The 18,273-nt window shown below is 42.9% G+C and overlaps 1 protein-coding gene across 1 annotated transcript; it reads left to right on the forward strand.

Annotated features, from left to right (window-relative positions):
• Positions 1-1,016: 1,016 nt before the first annotated feature.
• Positions 1,017-18,077, forward strand: cplane1 (ciliogenesis and planar polarity effector 1). Its single transcript, XM_041058976.1, has 49 exons — positions 1,017-1,097; positions 1,207-1,342; positions 1,432-1,551; positions 1,743-1,975; positions 2,116-2,219; positions 2,303-2,459; positions 2,550-2,653; positions 3,075-3,257; positions 3,382-3,631; positions 3,744-3,944; positions 4,046-4,833; positions 4,969-5,159; positions 5,427-5,507; positions 5,593-5,757; positions 5,992-6,159; positions 6,242-6,473; positions 6,638-6,774; positions 6,864-7,081; positions 7,162-7,326; positions 7,467-7,614; positions 7,703-7,812; positions 7,913-8,062; positions 8,171-8,282; positions 8,525-8,840; positions 8,941-10,056; positions 10,190-10,335; positions 10,427-10,500; positions 10,597-10,652; positions 10,999-11,254; positions 11,341-11,691; positions 11,793-12,473; positions 12,568-12,749; positions 12,851-12,938; positions 13,034-13,112; positions 13,598-13,732; positions 13,946-14,008; positions 14,109-14,194; positions 14,435-14,684; positions 14,805-15,064; positions 15,213-15,312; positions 15,407-15,577; positions 15,694-15,736; positions 15,843-15,974; positions 16,059-16,239; positions 16,336-16,391; positions 16,472-16,627; positions 16,831-16,973; positions 17,116-17,399; positions 17,539-18,077. Exons 1-49 carry the CDS (start codon positions 1,017-1,019, stop codon positions 17,680-17,682), a joined length of 9,783 nt encoding a protein of 3,260 aa, XP_040914910.1. The 3' UTR covers positions 17,683-18,077.
• Positions 18,078-18,273: the final 196 nt, after the last annotated feature.

Here is an 18,273-nt window from a genome sequence, read left to right on the forward strand (position 1 = left end):
GTGGTTATAATTCATAAACACTTGTTTAAATCGTTGTCGAGATTGTTTTAGATCAACACGTGATCACCAGGTGTCACTGTGGAGACGGGTTTCGGACATTGTTTCGAAGCCCCGACACGACTGCTTCAGGTGTTTCAGCGTTTCATGAAGCCTCGCTCTGCCCACCACTGGTTTATTCCACTTATCATGTAGGACTGCATGACAGAGGAAAACGTCGCAAATTCGTCTCAGTGTCTCCAACCGAACAAGGGACGAGTATGTCAGAATTTGGAACTCTACTAGTAAGTTCAGCCTCCCAGGAAGACAACAAGCTGAGTGAGTAAAGCTCACAAATGACATAAAATTAATGTTTTATTAGGTTAAACTTGTCAGTCTGAGAGCTGTGGTCACAGACGATGAATTACTGAGTTACAATTATAGAGGGCAAATAATAAATATCCCACTATTTTCCACAAGGCGTCGGTTAGTTACATCCGGTTACATCCCACATCAAGGTTCCTACGGCAACGCGCTGAAGCTTCTTCCAAGAGGATCATGGGAAACACTTTTGGCTACTGAACCGGAGGGAGTTTCGAAATATTTTACGATTAGCTACGTTATAACGTGTAACCACAGTTATATTGCATTTTCTCAACCATCTAATGCGAGCATAACATATGAGCATAACATGTGAGTATAAACAATGTATTTGAAGTTCACAGTTTGGGCTTTTTTTCGGAGGTGATCCCTGCTGTAAGCAAAATTAGCTAGGTGGCTAATGCTAGTTAACGGTATGATAACAATGGATAATATTGGTTAATAACACGGCATCATAATATTATCAGTATATGGGACTTATTTAAAGTCGCTTATTGAAAAACGATACGCTATGTAGTTAATGTTTACATGTGCAGCAAATAAACGTGTTGCTTGTCTGCTAACGTATAGATTTGTGCCGTCTTGCTTGTCTAGAGGGATCCTGTAATTAACCCTTTCCTGAATGCAGAACCGCGAAGGTGGGATGGTATCTTTTAAACATGGAGCTAAAGTTGGAGGTTGTTTTGTCGTCCAGCATCAAAAGGAAAAAACCGTGGCCGCGATTCTGCTGGCTTGGCCAGGTGAGAAGAGACAAGTGTAAAGAAAAAGCATTTTGGCCCGTGACACGAAAACTTTGCTATCCTTTGTCAGAGGAAAATGACGGTGAACCTGTGTCATGTCACTCCACAGGAGAAGGAGTCTGTGTTCCTGTTAGATGACAAACGGATCAGTGAGATCAACATGGTGTCTGGGCGCACCAAGAAGAGGACCCCTAAACTCCACCCTTTGCTTAACAGTGTGGTGATAATGGCTTCATCCCACAATGGTGAGTTTAATGTATGAACTTAAAACAAAACACCTGTCATCAGTCATTTCTGAGAGTACATTTACACTCATCTGTTTTTGTTTTTTTAGGAATGTGGCTTTGTGGACTCTTGGTCTCTGGAGAGCTCTTTCTGTGGAACAGGGACAAAGATTTGTTGAAGACTGCTGCAGCAGCCCCAGAAACAGATCACATAATTACTTCTGCTCAAAGTATGCACAGTATGTATTAGTGACATACACAACAGTCTTTTTCTGAAAACTGCAATAATCATCCCAGTACAGCTGTGAGACTGCAATATGCAGTCAATTGGAAGATGTGGGAGACTGAGAGTACCCCTGTTTATGTTAGATTTCAATGAATTATCAAATCCTAAATCATAGATGTATGTGTGTTTTCACAGGAAATGCCACGCGGCTGTCTCTCCAGGTTTCAGGAGATGGGATGCGTGTGCTACTGGTAGCTATAACAGGACAAGTCTTCCTGTGGGAATGTGTGGATGTCAAGGATTTGATGGGAGTACGAGATGGCACAGTCAAGGGAAAATGGGCACATATACAGCCCCTTGAGGATACCATGCTTCCTTCTTCACAGGACAAAGAAGCATCCCAACACACAATTTTTGTAAAGACAGAGGTCTGTACACATAATAAGAGTACATTTTTGATATATGGTGTATTATTTCCACCATTGGCACAATTTTACAGACCTGCAGTCTGTTTCTTATTTTCTACAGGCCTTGTATCTTATTTGATCTTTTTCCAAAATTCCCTTAGGCAATTGGTGATGCCTGCTTATCAGCCCTTGTTTTCACATCTGGGAAGAAGCTAATCGTTACCTGTCTGAAAATTCAGTGGGAAGAGGGCCACATGAGAGTGGGGTGAGTGAGTAGGTCTACGCAACACTCAGGACTTTTTCTCGATATTACGGAATTAAAAAATAAATATGCATTTCTCCTTGCAGTTCTGTGGGATATAGCGTTCAGTGGGCCACCAAAACATACCCCATGTCTCGTCTCAGCCCACCCTGCCAACCAGTTAAGTCTAGAGGGGCCTTGGTACCAGCCTTCTCCCCAGATGGCCGACTGTTAGCCATCGTCCTGAATCAAAGACAGCCAAAGGTGAGCATCAGGCTCATTTGTTTCTTTTTCCAGGTCCATTCATCTGTAGAAGTCTGATTCAGGATTTGTATTTCCTGCTTTTGAAACCAGGCTACACAGGTCCTCTATGTGAGCACACAGAATTTTGTCTCAGTTTCAAGTGACCTTGGAGGATGTGGAAGTAAGAAAATGGAGATCCCCTCTAAATACATAAGGTACAGTACGTATTGGTACACGGCGTTGTGCAGCGGTCAGCCAGTGAGAGTCTTAACGTAGGAGTCAACATCTGTTTACTCAGATTGCGTAACGATTGTTGGTGAAGGTACATAACTGAATCATCAGTACTTTAAATAAACAAAGTAGTGTTGACACTGTGCCTGAGTTCAGTATGTCATTTCCAGCCTGTCTTAATATAACATGTACTGGAAGGGAATGATCATATCCTGGCATTTCCAGGAAAGAAAACAATGTCTGTACAACAGTATAATCATTACCAAGATGTAACACAACAGGACATTATTGCCATTAGACTGTTTAACATCACCTGAATGTCATCTGTCATCAAAACTGTCTTTACAACTTTGATGGACAGTGTATATTTATATAGAAAAGAATTTAACATATGTTTTCTTTTAGGTCCTACTGGGTGGGCAGTGTGAGCTGGTCACCCAGTGGCCTTTTCCTGGCTTGTGTTCTCAAGAGAGGCTCCCTTCTTATGTTGGCTCGCCTTGGGGAGCTTCTCTCTCTAACGAGCTCCGGTTGCAATGTTGACTTTGGGCCTGCACACTTCCTACCCCTGCACCCTCTCGTCACGTACCGGTATACATTTGAGGCATTAGTGACATTAGTGTGAAATGTGATGGTTTACTATAATTAATATTTGTCTTATTTCCAATATGTAATATGTTTCTGTTTTTCCACCAACCATGCTTTTTCTCTTCAGGCCACCAGTGTCTGCAGGAAGAGGGGAGGCCTCTCTGTCCAGTTCTAGCTTGTCTGTGCGGGATGTTCTGAGGCAGAGATATTCTGTGACCTGGCATCCACGGCTGTTGTATCTCATTGTGTCTGATGGCTACATGGCCACAGTAATGAGGGTTCTAGATAGGCCTTCTCCTGCCATGTTGCTGAAAACACTTCTTAAGGACGCAACCAAGGATCTCGAGAAGGCCAGCCGGATACTGGATAAATCACAGGTGGTAAACCAGGGATTTCTAGGAGTGGGAATAGGGATCTTACTCAGCTTCAGCCTTTGTATGAACTTTTCTTCAGGACTGTTTTTAATTTCCTCACTTACATTATTTTCAGATCCACGTGAGGGCATGGTTGGAGTCTGCATCTTGCCTGAATCTTGACATCAGCCTCGAGGCGCTCAACCCTACTGTTACCTGTGGGCCCAACGCCACAGACTCTGTTTTGTCAGCAGCTACACATGGATCCACTTTGCCACTTTTCCTGCAGGACCAGGGGACGCTGGTTGGAACCAAGGAGCTTCTTGAAAAAGTACAGGTCCGTCACATGAGTTAGAATACATTATGCTGCTGTATAAATGGCTTGAGTCACTTATGTATGCTGTCTTTGACTTGATGTTTGATTGTTTGGTTTCTTAGACTTTCTTTGAGGATGACTCTGATTTAGATGGACCTCCTACTGGTTCTCATGTCGAGGATGGCGGTCGTTTGGAGTTTGCCTCAATGTTTGACACACTCCATGCCCTGGACACACGCACTGACACTGGACTTTTTACTGGTCCAGATTATGATAAGGACTCTGAAACAGAGAGTAGGACTCCTCTTCTTCATCGCGAACTTGGGAAAATCCAGCGTAAGCTGCTAACAGCCTGGGCTTTTAGCATGTCTCTAGGAAATGCTGTGGAACACAGATCTCGCCTGCTAAAGCATATGCTCTGTTGTGTGGTGCGATTTGCTGCTTTGCTCCATTTGATCCCCAGCTCCATGGCCCACACAGGAAAAAAGAATGCCTCAGTGTCTACTTGCCTCCTTCATCTAATCAAGGCCCTACTATCTTTTCTTCCTTGGGATAGCACTCACTCACATGGGCCATGCTGCCTGGGGCTGGTGGTAGAGCTCAGTAAACGACTGGTACGCCTCCTGCTGAACCCTCACCCTGACTCCTATCAGACTGGTCACTGTCAGCTATCATCTCAAAGTCTATCCACCACTCTGCATATCTTGCAGTTGGTTTCTGATTCTCTTGACCACACCTACAGCCTGCAGCAAAGAACTGTCTGGTCCTCTGCAGAGAAGGAATCTATTTCCCAGCCACTACAGCTCTGGTCTTCAGATGTACACTATGTGCATATGCTACAGGATGAGAAAGAAAAGACACTCAGCTCACCACATCAGGCACAGCCTGTTCCCCAGCGACCATCCAGCAGGTAGAGCCAGCATTTATATGAGCCAATAGGCTACTATTTGTTGTTGTGGGTACTAGTCTTAGTAATTGCACATCATGCTTTATCTGGAATTGAACACTGCTTCAAACAAGACTGATGATTTTCTTTTTTGGTCAGATTGTTTGGCGTGTGGCGGTGGATGTACAAGATCACCCAGCAGTATCTCGTAGAACTGAAAAGCTTTAAAGGCTGTGATGGCTGGGAGGAGGAACAGCAACAGTTGTCTGTCATCATGTCACAGATCCAAACAGCTCTGCAGGCAACAGGAGAAAAGCTTGAGGAGGGTCCTGCACTGCTGAGTTACCCAGGTCTGACTATGGTTATTGTGCCAGCTGCAGGAAATAAATAAAACATAGACTTTTTACGTTGTTCCATTTTGTGTTAAAGGACTTTTTTTTTTTTACATGTCCTGGTTTATTGAGAATTGGATGGTTTAAAGCTAAATGAACCAAATAAATGACAACAGTGTAATTTAACAGTGGTTCAGATTAATTAGAAGAATAGATATGTCTGAATAATTACTGTCGTTTCTTAGCATCTCACTTCTCCCCCCCCCCCCCCCCCCCCCCCCACAGGTGAACATCTTTTCCTGTGTGGCTTATATGCAAAAAGTGCTGATGCTTGGCGGTCACAAATTTGTGAAGAGAGTGACAAAAGTAAGAGCTGTTGCTTCAATTTTTTCATTCACGTACACCATAAGTTCACATCAAGTCTGAAATGGGATTCCTGTCTTTTCATTAGGTTGTGATCGTAGGGTCTTCCAGGAGGCACGGCTTTGTCTGGCACTCCTATACAGTCTCTTGTCCCAGTACCGTCTAAGGGAAGCCCAGGAGATGGGGGACCACATGGCACGCCTAATACTTCACAGGGCTGGACACCAGAAGGACAACATGACCTGCGTAACAGGTCAGCCATGGCCAATAATTGCTCTGTCTTTTATAGAGTTTTCATATGTGAGTCACTGCCAGTGCAGTTTACTTAAATGCATTATTAAGGTATGACACATTGTCTAAAATGTCAAGCTGTAGAGCTGCAGAGTATAAATCTGCCCTTATTTCTCAGTGATTATACAAAAAACAAGTGTACCTCACTGTGTAACTAATACACGTTAATTACTAGCCCTGTCGGTGTGTCTTGCAGGAGATGCTGTTCCTTTGCCGTGGCTCCCGATGGACCTTCACAATGACACAGCCTCTGCAGTGGTTCAGACCCTGGGGAGATTCATGGCGTCTTATTTTGCCAACCAGCCCCTCCACATCCCGCCCCCTCACAATGTTGCTGTCCTGCCTCCACTACATTTACCTAATGGTATGTTTCCAAAAACTGTTTATCAGTTAAAAAGATTATTTCTTCATTAATATTGATTGTTTGGTAATATGCCTTTTCCCAGCCCCCAGTGTCGGGCGCTTGGTGCCACTTTGCCAGGAGGAGGTGGCTACAGCAGTTCGACGACAGCATCTGTCAGAAGTGTGGACAGTGGACTACGCCCTGGACCTGCTCCTGCTAGGGGGTCTGCTTCCTGAGGCTGTGTGGTTGGCTTACCATCTCGGGGACTGGAAGACAGCAGTGTCTCTGAGTCTGGCCTATACAAGCTACTGCACTGACCACTTCGACTTTGCTCGGTCAGTGTGAAAGAAGCATACAATATAATCAGTGAGAGAATAAGTGTGTGGTGCAGGTCTCTGCTTACTTGTAGCCAGTGCTAGAATATACAATTTTTAAATCTGATTTCAAAATTTTACCATATTTGTTTTCATGAACATGCCAGTGACATCTTTTATGACAGGCTGAGGAGGAGAGAGCTCCACCTCCCTGCAGTTTTGGAAGCAGAGAGCATTTTTCAGGCTGAGTTGGAGTGTCTTCTTGGCAATAACTCTGACTCCCAGGAGAACAGGGACGAGGATGGTGATAAGAGCTTTACAGGTGTGTGAGACCTGACAACTGTAAGATAACAACAACACACCTAAAACTCTTTAATTTTAATGTAATCCTTTCTCACCTCTTTTTACTAGACCCTTTGGAAGGAGAAGACTGGGATTTATTGCAGGTTTCCATACAGGAGATTCTGAAAGCGTCAGTCATGGCTGGAGTGAATGTTATGTCTTCACCCTTGTCTTCCTTGCTGGACAAAGCCAAAGACTTGTGTTCCTGCCTGCCTATGTTGGTGCCACATGGACTGTATCTACCTTCCCCACCTCTTTATTGCCCCCAGCCTTCCCCCAATACACAGGTACATGAAACAGAGTTCCAGCCTTTACCTACATTTACATATAAATCCTATATTAAATGTTGTTTGTGTCTCATTTTCAGGACCCACTAGGGACAACAGGGCAGTTGGCAGAACTTGCATTACGCCACAAAGTGTCTGGGGTTCTCCAAAGATTACTTTTACTTCTGAGATCTGCTCGTTGTTGCCATCCTGCTGCCGAGTGGTACATCACCCATTTGCGCCGTGCCAGACACCTACTACATAAGGTATTTTACAGGGCTGAAGGGTTTTTATCTGATTTAGTAAGAGGATTCACCTACTGATGGTGTTGAAAATGTGACAAATACACTTTGTTATGAAGTGCCATGACATCTTAAATAGTGGAAATATCTGATGTTGCTTTCAGATCAGGAAGAAGTACTCATATCCAGCTGCTGCTGAAGAAGAGAGAGCTTTCCCAGAGGGCCTGATGAAGTTGGTCACCCGCAGTGGTTTCTTCAGACGGGGGCCCAACAAGGACGGTCATTTGGACCCTGATACCATCCAAACTATTAGTAAGATGCCACTTAAAATGCAATGTGGATATCATAATCAATAATCAGCTTTGAGACAGTACTTAATTAACTATATTTCTGCTACCAGTCTGTTTCAGGGAGTTGTGTGGTCTATGTTGGATGCTGCATGTCAGGGACCAACTCTCCATTTCCTGCAGGAAGTATCAGGCTGCCAGACAGCGTGCAAGAGATGAACAGGTATTATATTTGTGTTTGGGTGTGTGACATATTTCTGTAAATATCCTCAGCTATTGATGCCCTATGTCTGTGTGTGTGTGTTTGTGTCCATGTCTCATAGATCCCTGGTGATTCAGAAATGAGATCTAGCTGTGTAGACGCTCTCAGCTGGGCCTGCCGATTTCTCCCTTTCTCTTGCTTCCTCAATGCTGAAGAAGTTCTCCAGGACATACTTCTCAGCCTTGTGTCTGAACTACCTCCTGTCTCTTTGGTAAAATTACTTTTTCTACCCTTTTCTTACATAAGCAGTGTTTACTAAAGTAAAACAGACTGATATTGAGTGAGTAAATTTCTCTTCCTTGCCTGTTCTTTTTATTAGGTGGCAGACATGCTAGTGCAAGCTTTCCCCGAGGAGGAAGAGTCTGTTAGAGTCCCTCTGAGAGAAAAGTATAACTCACTGCTGCAGAGACTGAGGCAATGCAATGTCCTTGGTATGAATACCTCTTTTTTTAAATCACATCGTAAAACAAATTTTTATTGGTTAACCTTAGAAAAGTGTTAATGTTTTTGTGTGACAATTTTATATTTGGAATGCTTCAACTTGAAGATTGGTTTTGAAAGGTGCAATCAAATGAACTTCATTATTATTCATTATCCATGACTTCCTAAAACATATTTTTAAACATATTTTTAAATGTATCTCTATGTCATTCTTTCTGTTCTCTGTTTCCAGAAAGTGAAGAAGAGGAGGGGAATGAGTTGATGATGATTCTGATTCAAGACAAACACAGGCAGAGGAGAAAACATCTTGGGCGTTTGCGGAGGCACCTGGCCCCACCTGAACTCCATCTGTGGGAGAAAGAGGAGGAGGAGGAGGACAGGGGAAGCAAACATGGGATGGCCATGTTGAGGCAACTCTCACTGGGTACAAGTCTGAGCACTAGCACTTTAACTGACTGTGGATTCCCTCCAGTGTGCAGTGATGGAGACACAGCAGAGAATACATCTGAGGCTATCTCCCCTGTGCAGCATCGCCAGCCCATAACCAAGTAGGCAGTGTGGAACAGTGGCACTACTATCACTCTCACAACGTATCATCTTCATCTACTGTATATTATACCTTATTCTGTTCTCTGTTTTTTTTTTCAGGGACAAAAAAGCAAAAAAAGTAAGAGACAGAGAATATGTGAAGAAGACTGTTGTAAAGATCGAAAGTGCCATTCAGGAGGAGACTCACCCAGATGATACCAAGAGAAATGAGAAGTCCTCCCTACCAGTGGTTGGAACCTGGGAGTTTGAGCTGGAAGATGAAGAGTATTTAAACTTCCTGGAGCTCTTCCTCAGCTACGTGCTAGAGAAAGACAGTGCTGATGGAGGGGACCCAGGCAGTGAACTTCCTTTGCTGAAGGGCTTCTCCTCCCAACTGAGGGAGAGAGAGTTGCATTCTCTCACTTTTGATGTGCTCACAACTATTCATCGGCGTCAAAGAGATGGCCATCATCCCGGGAGAAAACCCTGGAGCAATGACCCTCCAGTTTTCCGAGCTGGGTGCTGCTACAAGCCCATTAAACAAAGTACAACACCTGAACCGCAAACGTCTTCCATCTGGAGTGAAGCCCCCATATCCAGAACTAATCTTTCTGTCAGCTCCCTTCCGGGGCTGAGAACTGGCAAGCAAAAAGGTTTGTTTGGTCTCCGACAGCAAAGCAATGTGCCTTTAACCCAAAAAATGAAAGGAGGCCACTCTGGTTCTGAAACTTGCTCTACTCAAAGTGCCTTTCCTGTGGGGCAGCCATCAGAGAGCTTGATAATTGGCTCCTCATCGTCTGTGGAAGCTGTGATTGAACTGCAGCAAGGCCTGGACCCCAAATTAGATGCTCAGTTTCCAGATCTGGGGAGGCTGCTGGAATGGATGGTACGCTGGGCTGATAGGAGGGTGCTACTGGGACATCATGGCAAAAAGAAGAAAGAGAGGGGAGGAGGGGTTGGACAAACAGCTGATGAAGGAGTAGTGATACGTGTCAAAGCCTCAGCGCCTGCTGTCCTCACTTCCCTCAGCTTACTGGAGTGGAGGTACAGTGCTCTACTCGGCACAGACCTCTACAGTGCCCACATCCAGGTTCCAGAAACACATTGGACTGTAGCCCCTACGCTGCAACCTGAGGTGGACAGGAATCTGGAGAGAGAGAGCAGTGTTGATACAGGCTACCCTGGGTCAGCCATCACTGGTCTTGATCACAATCAACAGCAAGGAGAGCAGTCCATGTGAGTGCCCCACGTTTTTATTTACAAATGCTTGAAACTGGGCCAAATGGTAACCGATATGTTAGTTGCTTTTCATTTAACTGTTTATATAAAGAATCTACTGTATTTATATATACGGTTTGTTTCCCTGCAGTGGTTCATATACAGATGAACCAGAGGAACTGACATGTCACAGGAGGCCTGATGAGCAGGATCAACTGACTTGTGATGCTCAGCAGAGACAGTTCAGTTCACAAAATCCATCTCTCGATGACTTAGATGTTACACCTGAAAAAGAAGGTATGATACTGAGTTATATTGGACCATAAAAACAGCTGGAATGCAGACCTTAATAACAGAGAATATTAACTGATGTGCTTCATATTTGTAGGCAAAAGTAGTGACAGTGAGGGATTGGAAATGTCATCCTCTGTTTCCCATGGAAACATCTGCACACCTGAAACGGTGAATATTGCCATTCAGGATTCTCATTCATATCTCACTCATATTTATCATTAAGGTTATCGAAACACAAAGAACAGTTATTTTTGTCCTTTCCAGAGTTTAAGGCTTGCAGACCTGGACTTTTCAGAGGATATTTCCAGCTCGACCTCTCTGTGAGTTTTTAATGTTTCTCATTTAACTTATTTACTTTGGAAGAACAGAAGTAAACGTTTAAAACATTTCTTCCAAAGGAGAGCCATTACTGCAGTACATTAGGGTCAAAATTATAGCAGTTTTTTTTCGTCATTTTTTTAAAAACATTTTAATCATGTTGTGTAATATTTTCTATAGTTATACTTTGCAGCAACTCTTCAACACCACACTATAAACTATAAAAGTAGAATAAAAGATTTTCCTTGTTAAGTTATTTACACATTAAAAAATTGTTGGTGGAACCACAGGCCAGAAACTGGATCCTTAAATTCTGTTCTTAAAGTCTGTTCTGTTCTGTCATCCTAGAAGTCTACAAGCTCCTCCACACCCACAGCCCCAAGCTCTTCCTACTGTCCAGCCTGAGGCCTCGGTTCATGCAGAGCTTCCTGATTCAACTGGAGGGCTGCTCCCCAATACACCTGTAGATCCTCCAAGCCTTCAGCCACAAAGCTCCACAGCTGGTGGACCTACTGCTGTTTTTACAGCTCCCAATCAGCCGTCGTCCTCTCATACTCCACCAATGAGACAGCGACTGGGTGAAGACTTATTTAGACTGGTTCAGGTAAGAGCAGACTGACTGAAAGGGAAGATTGACAGTCGACTGTATCTTATGATACTTACCTGAAGTATTTGTGTCCTTTGTTGCAGAATATTAACTACATGAGCCTGATGGAAGTTTTAGGAGCTTCATTTTCCAACCTGCAACTTGCCCAGCAGAGCTCTTCTTTGGCTCAGTCTAACATGGACTCCTCACACCCTAATGTGCCATCATCTTATGCAACCAGTTTCATCCCTCGCCCCAATGCCTTGCCTGTTCAAACCACCATTTCTGTGCCAAGTTCAGGATCCAACAACCCTCACTTCAGTCAGGCCACTGCATGCATGTTTGCAGACCAGCCGGCTGTACAGTGCTCAGGGAAAACCTTTCCGACAGATTGCCAGCATCAAATCACCAGGAAAATACCCTCCACTGCCAGTGGTGCAGGTGTAAATTATCAGGTATTGGTCAAATGTATTTTTAAGTTGTGACATTGTGTGTCTGTGTAAACAATATTTACATCATAGTGAATTCAAGCTAAACACAATTTCTGTTTTTTCAGGAAATGCAGCCACTCTCTGTCCAGGCAGAGTCACCTGAAAACCAGGTTAGACAGAGCAGGAGGTTAATCCCATCCTCCCAGGGACTCCTGGCCACTACTGACATCAGCCACGCTGTCCTGAGTGCTCCTGTGCTCCTGCCTTCTGATGGCATACAAAATGACCCTGCTCCCCAGGTCTTGGGCCTGAAGTTACTTCAGCTCCACCGTCCTCCATTGCCCCAACAGAGTGCCCCGCCCTATCCTCCAGCCCAAGTGTCCCACACGCTGCTCACTGCAAACCCTGCAACTCTAGAATCCAATCAGCCCAAGCTTAAACACAGTCACCAAGGTGCCGCAAAGAGGGCAGAAGAAGAAAATAGAAATAGGTCTTCCGTTCCAAGAAGACAACTCAGTTTTAATCGTCCATATGATGCAGCTCCCAGGAGCTCTCAACCTCAGATTCAGACATCAGAGAGGTCCAGGGGACAGGAGTTTTCATTACTTCCTCCTTCTTTAACAGCTCACACACCTGCACCAATGCAGGGCCTTCGCCTGCTGCACTGTCAGCCTGTTCAACACAGCAACATAACGTTCCCTAAACTACCCTCACCATCTTCTTCTAGGCCATTCACTGTCTTTGCAGCTCCAATTGGAGAAACACCTGTGATCAAGCTTCTACATATAGAGTCTCGACCAAAAATGGCAAGTAATATGTCTACTATTTCAAAATGTTTCAATTAGGTATCATGAATTCTTGTATGGTAATTTATGTGTAGATTTCTTGCCTCCACAACAGATTTTGCCCCAGGCAGCTCCTTCGACCCAAATGACCCGTCTCATCTCCATGGAGGAGTTGGCAAGTTCAGTGATTGGGAAGCAAAACACTGAAGAGGCTCGACTGCAGCTGCTCAGAGCAGACCCACCTACTGAAAGCAGTAGACCAGCTACCACTTCTCCCAGCTCTAACTCCAGCAAGAGGCAATCAGATATATTATTTGTGTTGTTGTGTTGTGATGTTATTGATCGTGGTTTTCTTGATTCTGATTATTTTACTAACTGTGCTTGCTGTGTGTTTGTAGGCAGAAGAGGAGAGAGGAGAAGGCGGGGAGGGCAAGAAAAGCAGAGGTCACATTCAGACCAAATGAGTCCATCATTCCTATGCAAGAGGTAAAACAAAATACATTTTCATAAGTATTTTGTACTATTAACAACATTAAATTGTTATTCCACTCTGTCATTTGTTTGTTCTGATTTATCTACAGCCAACAGATGAGCCGGTAAATGAAAAGCCTACAGTTGCAGAGGAGATCACCCCTGGACATGACTTTGCCATTCCTCTTGGTAAGTCTCACATACATATCTTTTGCATGGACAGACCATTTACTGTGTCGTCAGATGGTTTAGGTCCCAAACTGAAAAGGAAGAAAAGGCAAGTAACTACATTCAGTATTTTGCCAGGTAATAGATTAGTATTTGATTGGCAGCACTAGAAACCGAGTGGATTGTGTAGCAGTAAAAAAAAAAAGACCAGCAATTTATTGTTTTTGTGATGAATTGAAAAATGCAAGACAAACACCCACTGCTACATCTCAGAGGAAGAACAGTTATCTGCACTCTGCACTGCAGTTTCTTTTATGGCTCTGCACTGATTACGTTTTGATTAAGTGCAGATGGGTTTGAGCTTTCTTCTGCCACATTAAGGACTAAGGTCCTTAGTCTTACATGTGTTGCACAGTTGCATAGTCCTTAACCAGACAATGTTATATTTACAATTCTGTTGATTTGTCATTGTTGCTATTTTTTTTCAAATTAACTTCAACTCCAAGGATCCTTTGACTCTTTGCTAACTGGTGAGAGATTATTGGACAAGGCCATGTCCACTTCAGCTGAGCTCCATGCCTTTGCTTCCACGTGTAAAAGACCCCCAGAGTGCCATGATGCTTTCACCAACACAGATCCAGGTGAATGAGGATTTATACAGTGTTAAAACTGTAATAGTTTTGCACAGTTGTAATGTTATCACACAGCTGTTGTATTTTTAATTGAACAAAAATTTGGTATTAAAAAATGCTTTTTTGATGTATTTAATAAAAATATAGGATTAGTTTTAAGTGCATGATTCCCAAAACCTAGATTCTGTGCAAGTAACGTGTTGACTATTTTTTTTCTTTCAGCTTGTCCTCCCACACTTGTGGATAAAGCCGTGTCTGCCTCTGAGACTACTTGTAGCCCTAAATGTAAGTTGATATGAAACTGTACCTGCAAGGACAGCACTCTACATTTTATTTTTGAGGATACATTATAGAGTTAAACGTTTTGGTTTTTTTTCCCGTACAGCACAAAGTTCACAGAATTTCCAGATTTGCAATGAACATCCTGTTCGAGAGACAGAGGAGACCCCAAAGAAACCAGAGAGGATTCTGGTAAGAGGCCAGGCACGAAGGTGGACTCTGCCCTATATATGGAGCAGTACACCTTTTAGGACCTGCAAATGGTGCTTTTAGACTCTAAATCTGTGTCTAAATAGATCATCCCCCCTAATTAAACTGTGAAACAAACATGGTAAAAAAATACTAGTGCCTAGTATTCAGTGTGTAGAATGCAACTTACATTTCGGGCTATGATATTATAATACATTTCTGTTTATTTGGTCTTTGTCTCAGGATCTGCATGGTCGGCAGTTCATAAGTGTCTTGGATCTAGAAGACAAAGCACTACACCATGATTTGCCGCTGTGTCTCAGCCCAGGAGCACAGGACGTTCCTTCCATCCGCCCTCCTTCACCCACTTCTGCTCAGCTACATGTTCTTGCAACTTCTGTTATTAGGAGCGCTGATGCTGCTGCTGCTCCTACTGATCCACAACCCTCAATCACAATTACAGATAATCTCCTGAAACCCACCACTCACCCAGGTCATTATTTTGAGAATCGTACACGTTCATTTCTTTATATTTAATAATGTCAGACTTGTGGTGAAACAAAACACTGATGGTAAAATTTTGGTCTAAATATCTGTTTATGGTATCCCCTAGATATCCCTGAGGATTCTCCATTACGCAGCTACATGGAGCCCAGTACAGATCCAGAGAGAATCACTCCACAAGACATGGCAGATCCATCTGACTCTGAGATCTGTCAAGCCATAAGGACGCAGAGTGTTGGACCTCACAGAGCCTCCTCCTCACCTCCTGCAGTCTGGTTCTCCTCTCGCCTGTCAGAGCTGGATGCCCAGTTGGCTGCTCTACAGAACATTGCAGACCATCTGGAGATGGACTTTTCCAACTCTAGGATGGTATTATTATTACTATAATAATAATTATTATTATTTCTGTTGTTTTTTTTTAAATTTTACACCCAGTTGTACATATTGGCTGCTAAGACTGACCCGTTTATGCATGTCATAGATAATTTCTTGATCTTCTTGTTTTGTCTTTGTGTAGCTGGTGAACACCATCGAAAATCTCACCCCAGTCTTGGCTCCTGCTGTGAAGAGCACCACAGGAATAAAAAAAACTGTTAGACTGTCTGTCCCACGGGAAGGTGTGCCTAGAGAAACATATAACATGGTAGCATTGTTTAAAAGACCTCCATAGGCCTCTGAAAATGTCATGTGTATATTCTCTGTCTGTAATAGCATGGACACAACAATCTGACATTGTAACTGACCCGAGTACCTGTAAAGAGGAAGAGGAAAATCAGGAAGACAAATATGTGGTTCATAGTGACTCCTGCACTCCTGAAAGAAAACCTTTCATGCCTTCTCACAGTCACAGAGCTGGTCCTTCCTGCCTTCACACCCCTCCAAGTAAAGATGCAATTTATTAAAATTTATTCTTCTATACGACACGGTTATTTTCACTGTGCAGTCATAATGTTAAAAGATACTGTTTCGTCTGTATAATGTTTATGTTTATCCCACAGAAATGAAAGATCAGTTGACTGAAGCATCTGGAATATCTCTTGTGTAAGTTTAAGTTTTGTCCGAAGTCTTGTAACTGTACTGTGACATGCATTATCATTTATGGATCTCCCTTTTCACAATGCTCTGCCCTCTACCTGTCAATCTCCAGATGGGAAGATGAGAATCTGGGTCAGACTGGGCTATCAGATACAGCAGAGATCTTAGACGAGTTGGTAAAGGAAGGGTATTTATCTCCGACTGACCTGGATTTGTCCACTTCACAGACTGCACACCATAGCAGGTATGGTAAACAAATGACTACTTCAACCTGTGTGAGTATAACAACTATTAGTATTGCTGAGCTGAAAAGAAATGTGACCCACAGCAGGCTGGATCAGCAACAAAGTAGCTGGATGTCACAGAAAAGTGTTCTTCCAGAGGATGAGAGGAGAGAACTGAGAATCTGGATGAGAAGGAAACAGAGGGAAAGACTGGCTGTTTATCAAAAACACAGAGAAAGCCTCAGGGAGAGCGAACATAAACCTTTCTCTGCCTCTGGAAAAATGGTGAGATGTGGTCGCCTATTTATTAGAAATGATATTTCATTCTTTTACTATTACATCCATGTTGTCATTCACCTGATATACCCTGTCTTTCTACAGAAATCAACAAACAAAAATCGAGCACCCAACTGGAGAACCAGAGAGGAAAAAGAAAAGTGTGTACCTTGTTGCATTGTCTATGCACCGGAGTCATGCACATATGGGAACATTAACTGTTATTTATTTGGTTTAATAGGCTCATGCTTCTGGAGCAATACAACCAGAGGACCCGTGACGCTTGTTCTCTGGTCACTGGCTGCTCCACCACTCCTCCGATCATACGCAGTTCTTCACAGCCTGAACGTCCTCCATTGCCCTCCACCTCCACTCCACCACCTGGCAGCACTTACAGGTATCGTCTGCCACAGTAATATGACCGGGTTCTTGCTTCATTAAATAGTAATTGCGTTCTGACAAAGAATTCAAACCAATCATTCATTAATTAATTGTGCCACAATGATCAGAATCTGTACAGACCCAAACATGTTTTGCATGTTCATTCTAAATACCTGGAATTATCTATATTTGCTAATGGAAGTAATATCTTTCTGTTAGGGTTCACAGTGCGCTTGCCACTGATAAAAGAAGTCTTAAGTCCCAGTCAGGGCAAATTCAGCCCCACCTTCACCCATGGACTGCTGAAGTGCAGGCACGGCCTTCAGAGGATCACCACAAGAGACTGGGACTACATAGACCAGGTATTGTAATGAAATTCAACTAAACTGATTTGTTCGCCTGTAAAAAAAACACTTTGATACTTTGATAAATGTTTTACCACTTAATGCCATGAAAGAGAACAGGATAAAACTTGATAAAACCATGTGTGATTTTCGGTATTAGTTTCCTCTCTGCCAAGGGACCGTCTGTCTCAGGTGACCAGACGTGGAATGCTCACTGACACAAAGAGCCACACTAAACTGATCAGAGCTAACCAGAGTGACGAACAGCATGTCGGCTACCAGAGAAAGATGCAGTTGAACAAAAGTCCTTCAGGAGGGACTGCTGTAAGGAGAGGAGTCCAGAGGGAGCAGACAAAGACAGAAGACAGAGAAGAGGTGAACCTTTGGGAGCCCACCTCAGAACTGAATAGGCTTTTGGGCCTAGATGAGTCAGAGTCTAATATAGTAAGAATCACATATTTCATCAAATATTAGCATATATCTGAGAGGAATGTTGCACTTCTTCTAAGTAACAGTAATATTACTTCCATGTCCATGATGTATTTTCATATCTAGTTTTCCTGCATTGTTGTAAACTTCTCAGGGTTCGGCCACGCAGGAAGATGGTGCCAGTGCTGGTGTGTCATGGATGGACTGGCTGGACAACCTGTCTGAGAGTGCCAGCAGCAGCCTTAGCAAAATTGACTGGGCTGCTATTGAGAGGATGGTTGCTGCAGAGGAAGCTTGAGCTTGAGTGTCATGTTGACAGTGACATGTTAACAATAAAGTAGATGGTATATTACTGAAAAAAAACTTCCAAGAGTTTATGTTTCTATTAAATACTATACTATAAATCAGAAACATAAACTGTGATAATAGATATTATCATTTAGATATGTTTAATAAATAAGATATGATCTGTTGTGATATTAAATGTCAAGACAGATTGATTTTTATTTGAAAAGTACACCTACAATAAATTATACGTTATGTGATATAATCACTTTCATTTTCTCATATACTATTTATAATAGAAAATATGTCTTGACATCTGCAGTGATGTCCTCTTCTTGAAAATGTAGGTTTGTGCTATTTGTGTATGTGCTAAGTTTTCTAGATTTATAATTTATTTTTCTAGAGTTGAGTACCCTACAATTAAATATCTGTATTAAAACATTTAAAAGCTGTTTCCTCTCATTTTTATTGTTCTCTTTTCGCCAGAGAGAGCTACCCACTGGATGCTCATAAGAATCTTAATGTTTATTGTGAGAATTATTCGTTATCGTAGTTTGACTTATGTTTACAGCATATATCACACAGACAGACACGAAACTAATAT

Source organism: Toxotes jaculatrix, chromosome 16, assembly GCF_017976425.1.
Source record: "Toxotes jaculatrix isolate fToxJac2 chromosome 16, fToxJac2.pri, whole genome shotgun sequence".
NCBI classification, from domain to species: domain Eukaryota; kingdom Metazoa; phylum Chordata; class Actinopteri; family Toxotidae; genus Toxotes; species Toxotes jaculatrix.

What these genes read in the sequence shown, in the direction of transcription:
- cplane1 (XM_041058976.1), top strand. Translation starts at nt 1,017, where the DNA reads ATGGAGCTAAAGTTGGAGGTTGTTTTGTCGTCCAGCATCAAAAGGAAA. An exon ending in AGCGTGCAAGAGATGAACAG is followed by an intron (nt 7,813 to 7,912) that starts GTATTATATTTG and finishes CATGTCTCATAG; the next exon opens with ATCCCTGGTGATTCAGAAAT. An exon ending in ACCAGAGAGGAAAAAGAAAA is followed by an intron (nt 16,392 to 16,471) that starts GTGTGTACCTTG and finishes TTGGTTTAATAG; the next exon opens with GCTCATGCTTCTGGAGCAAT.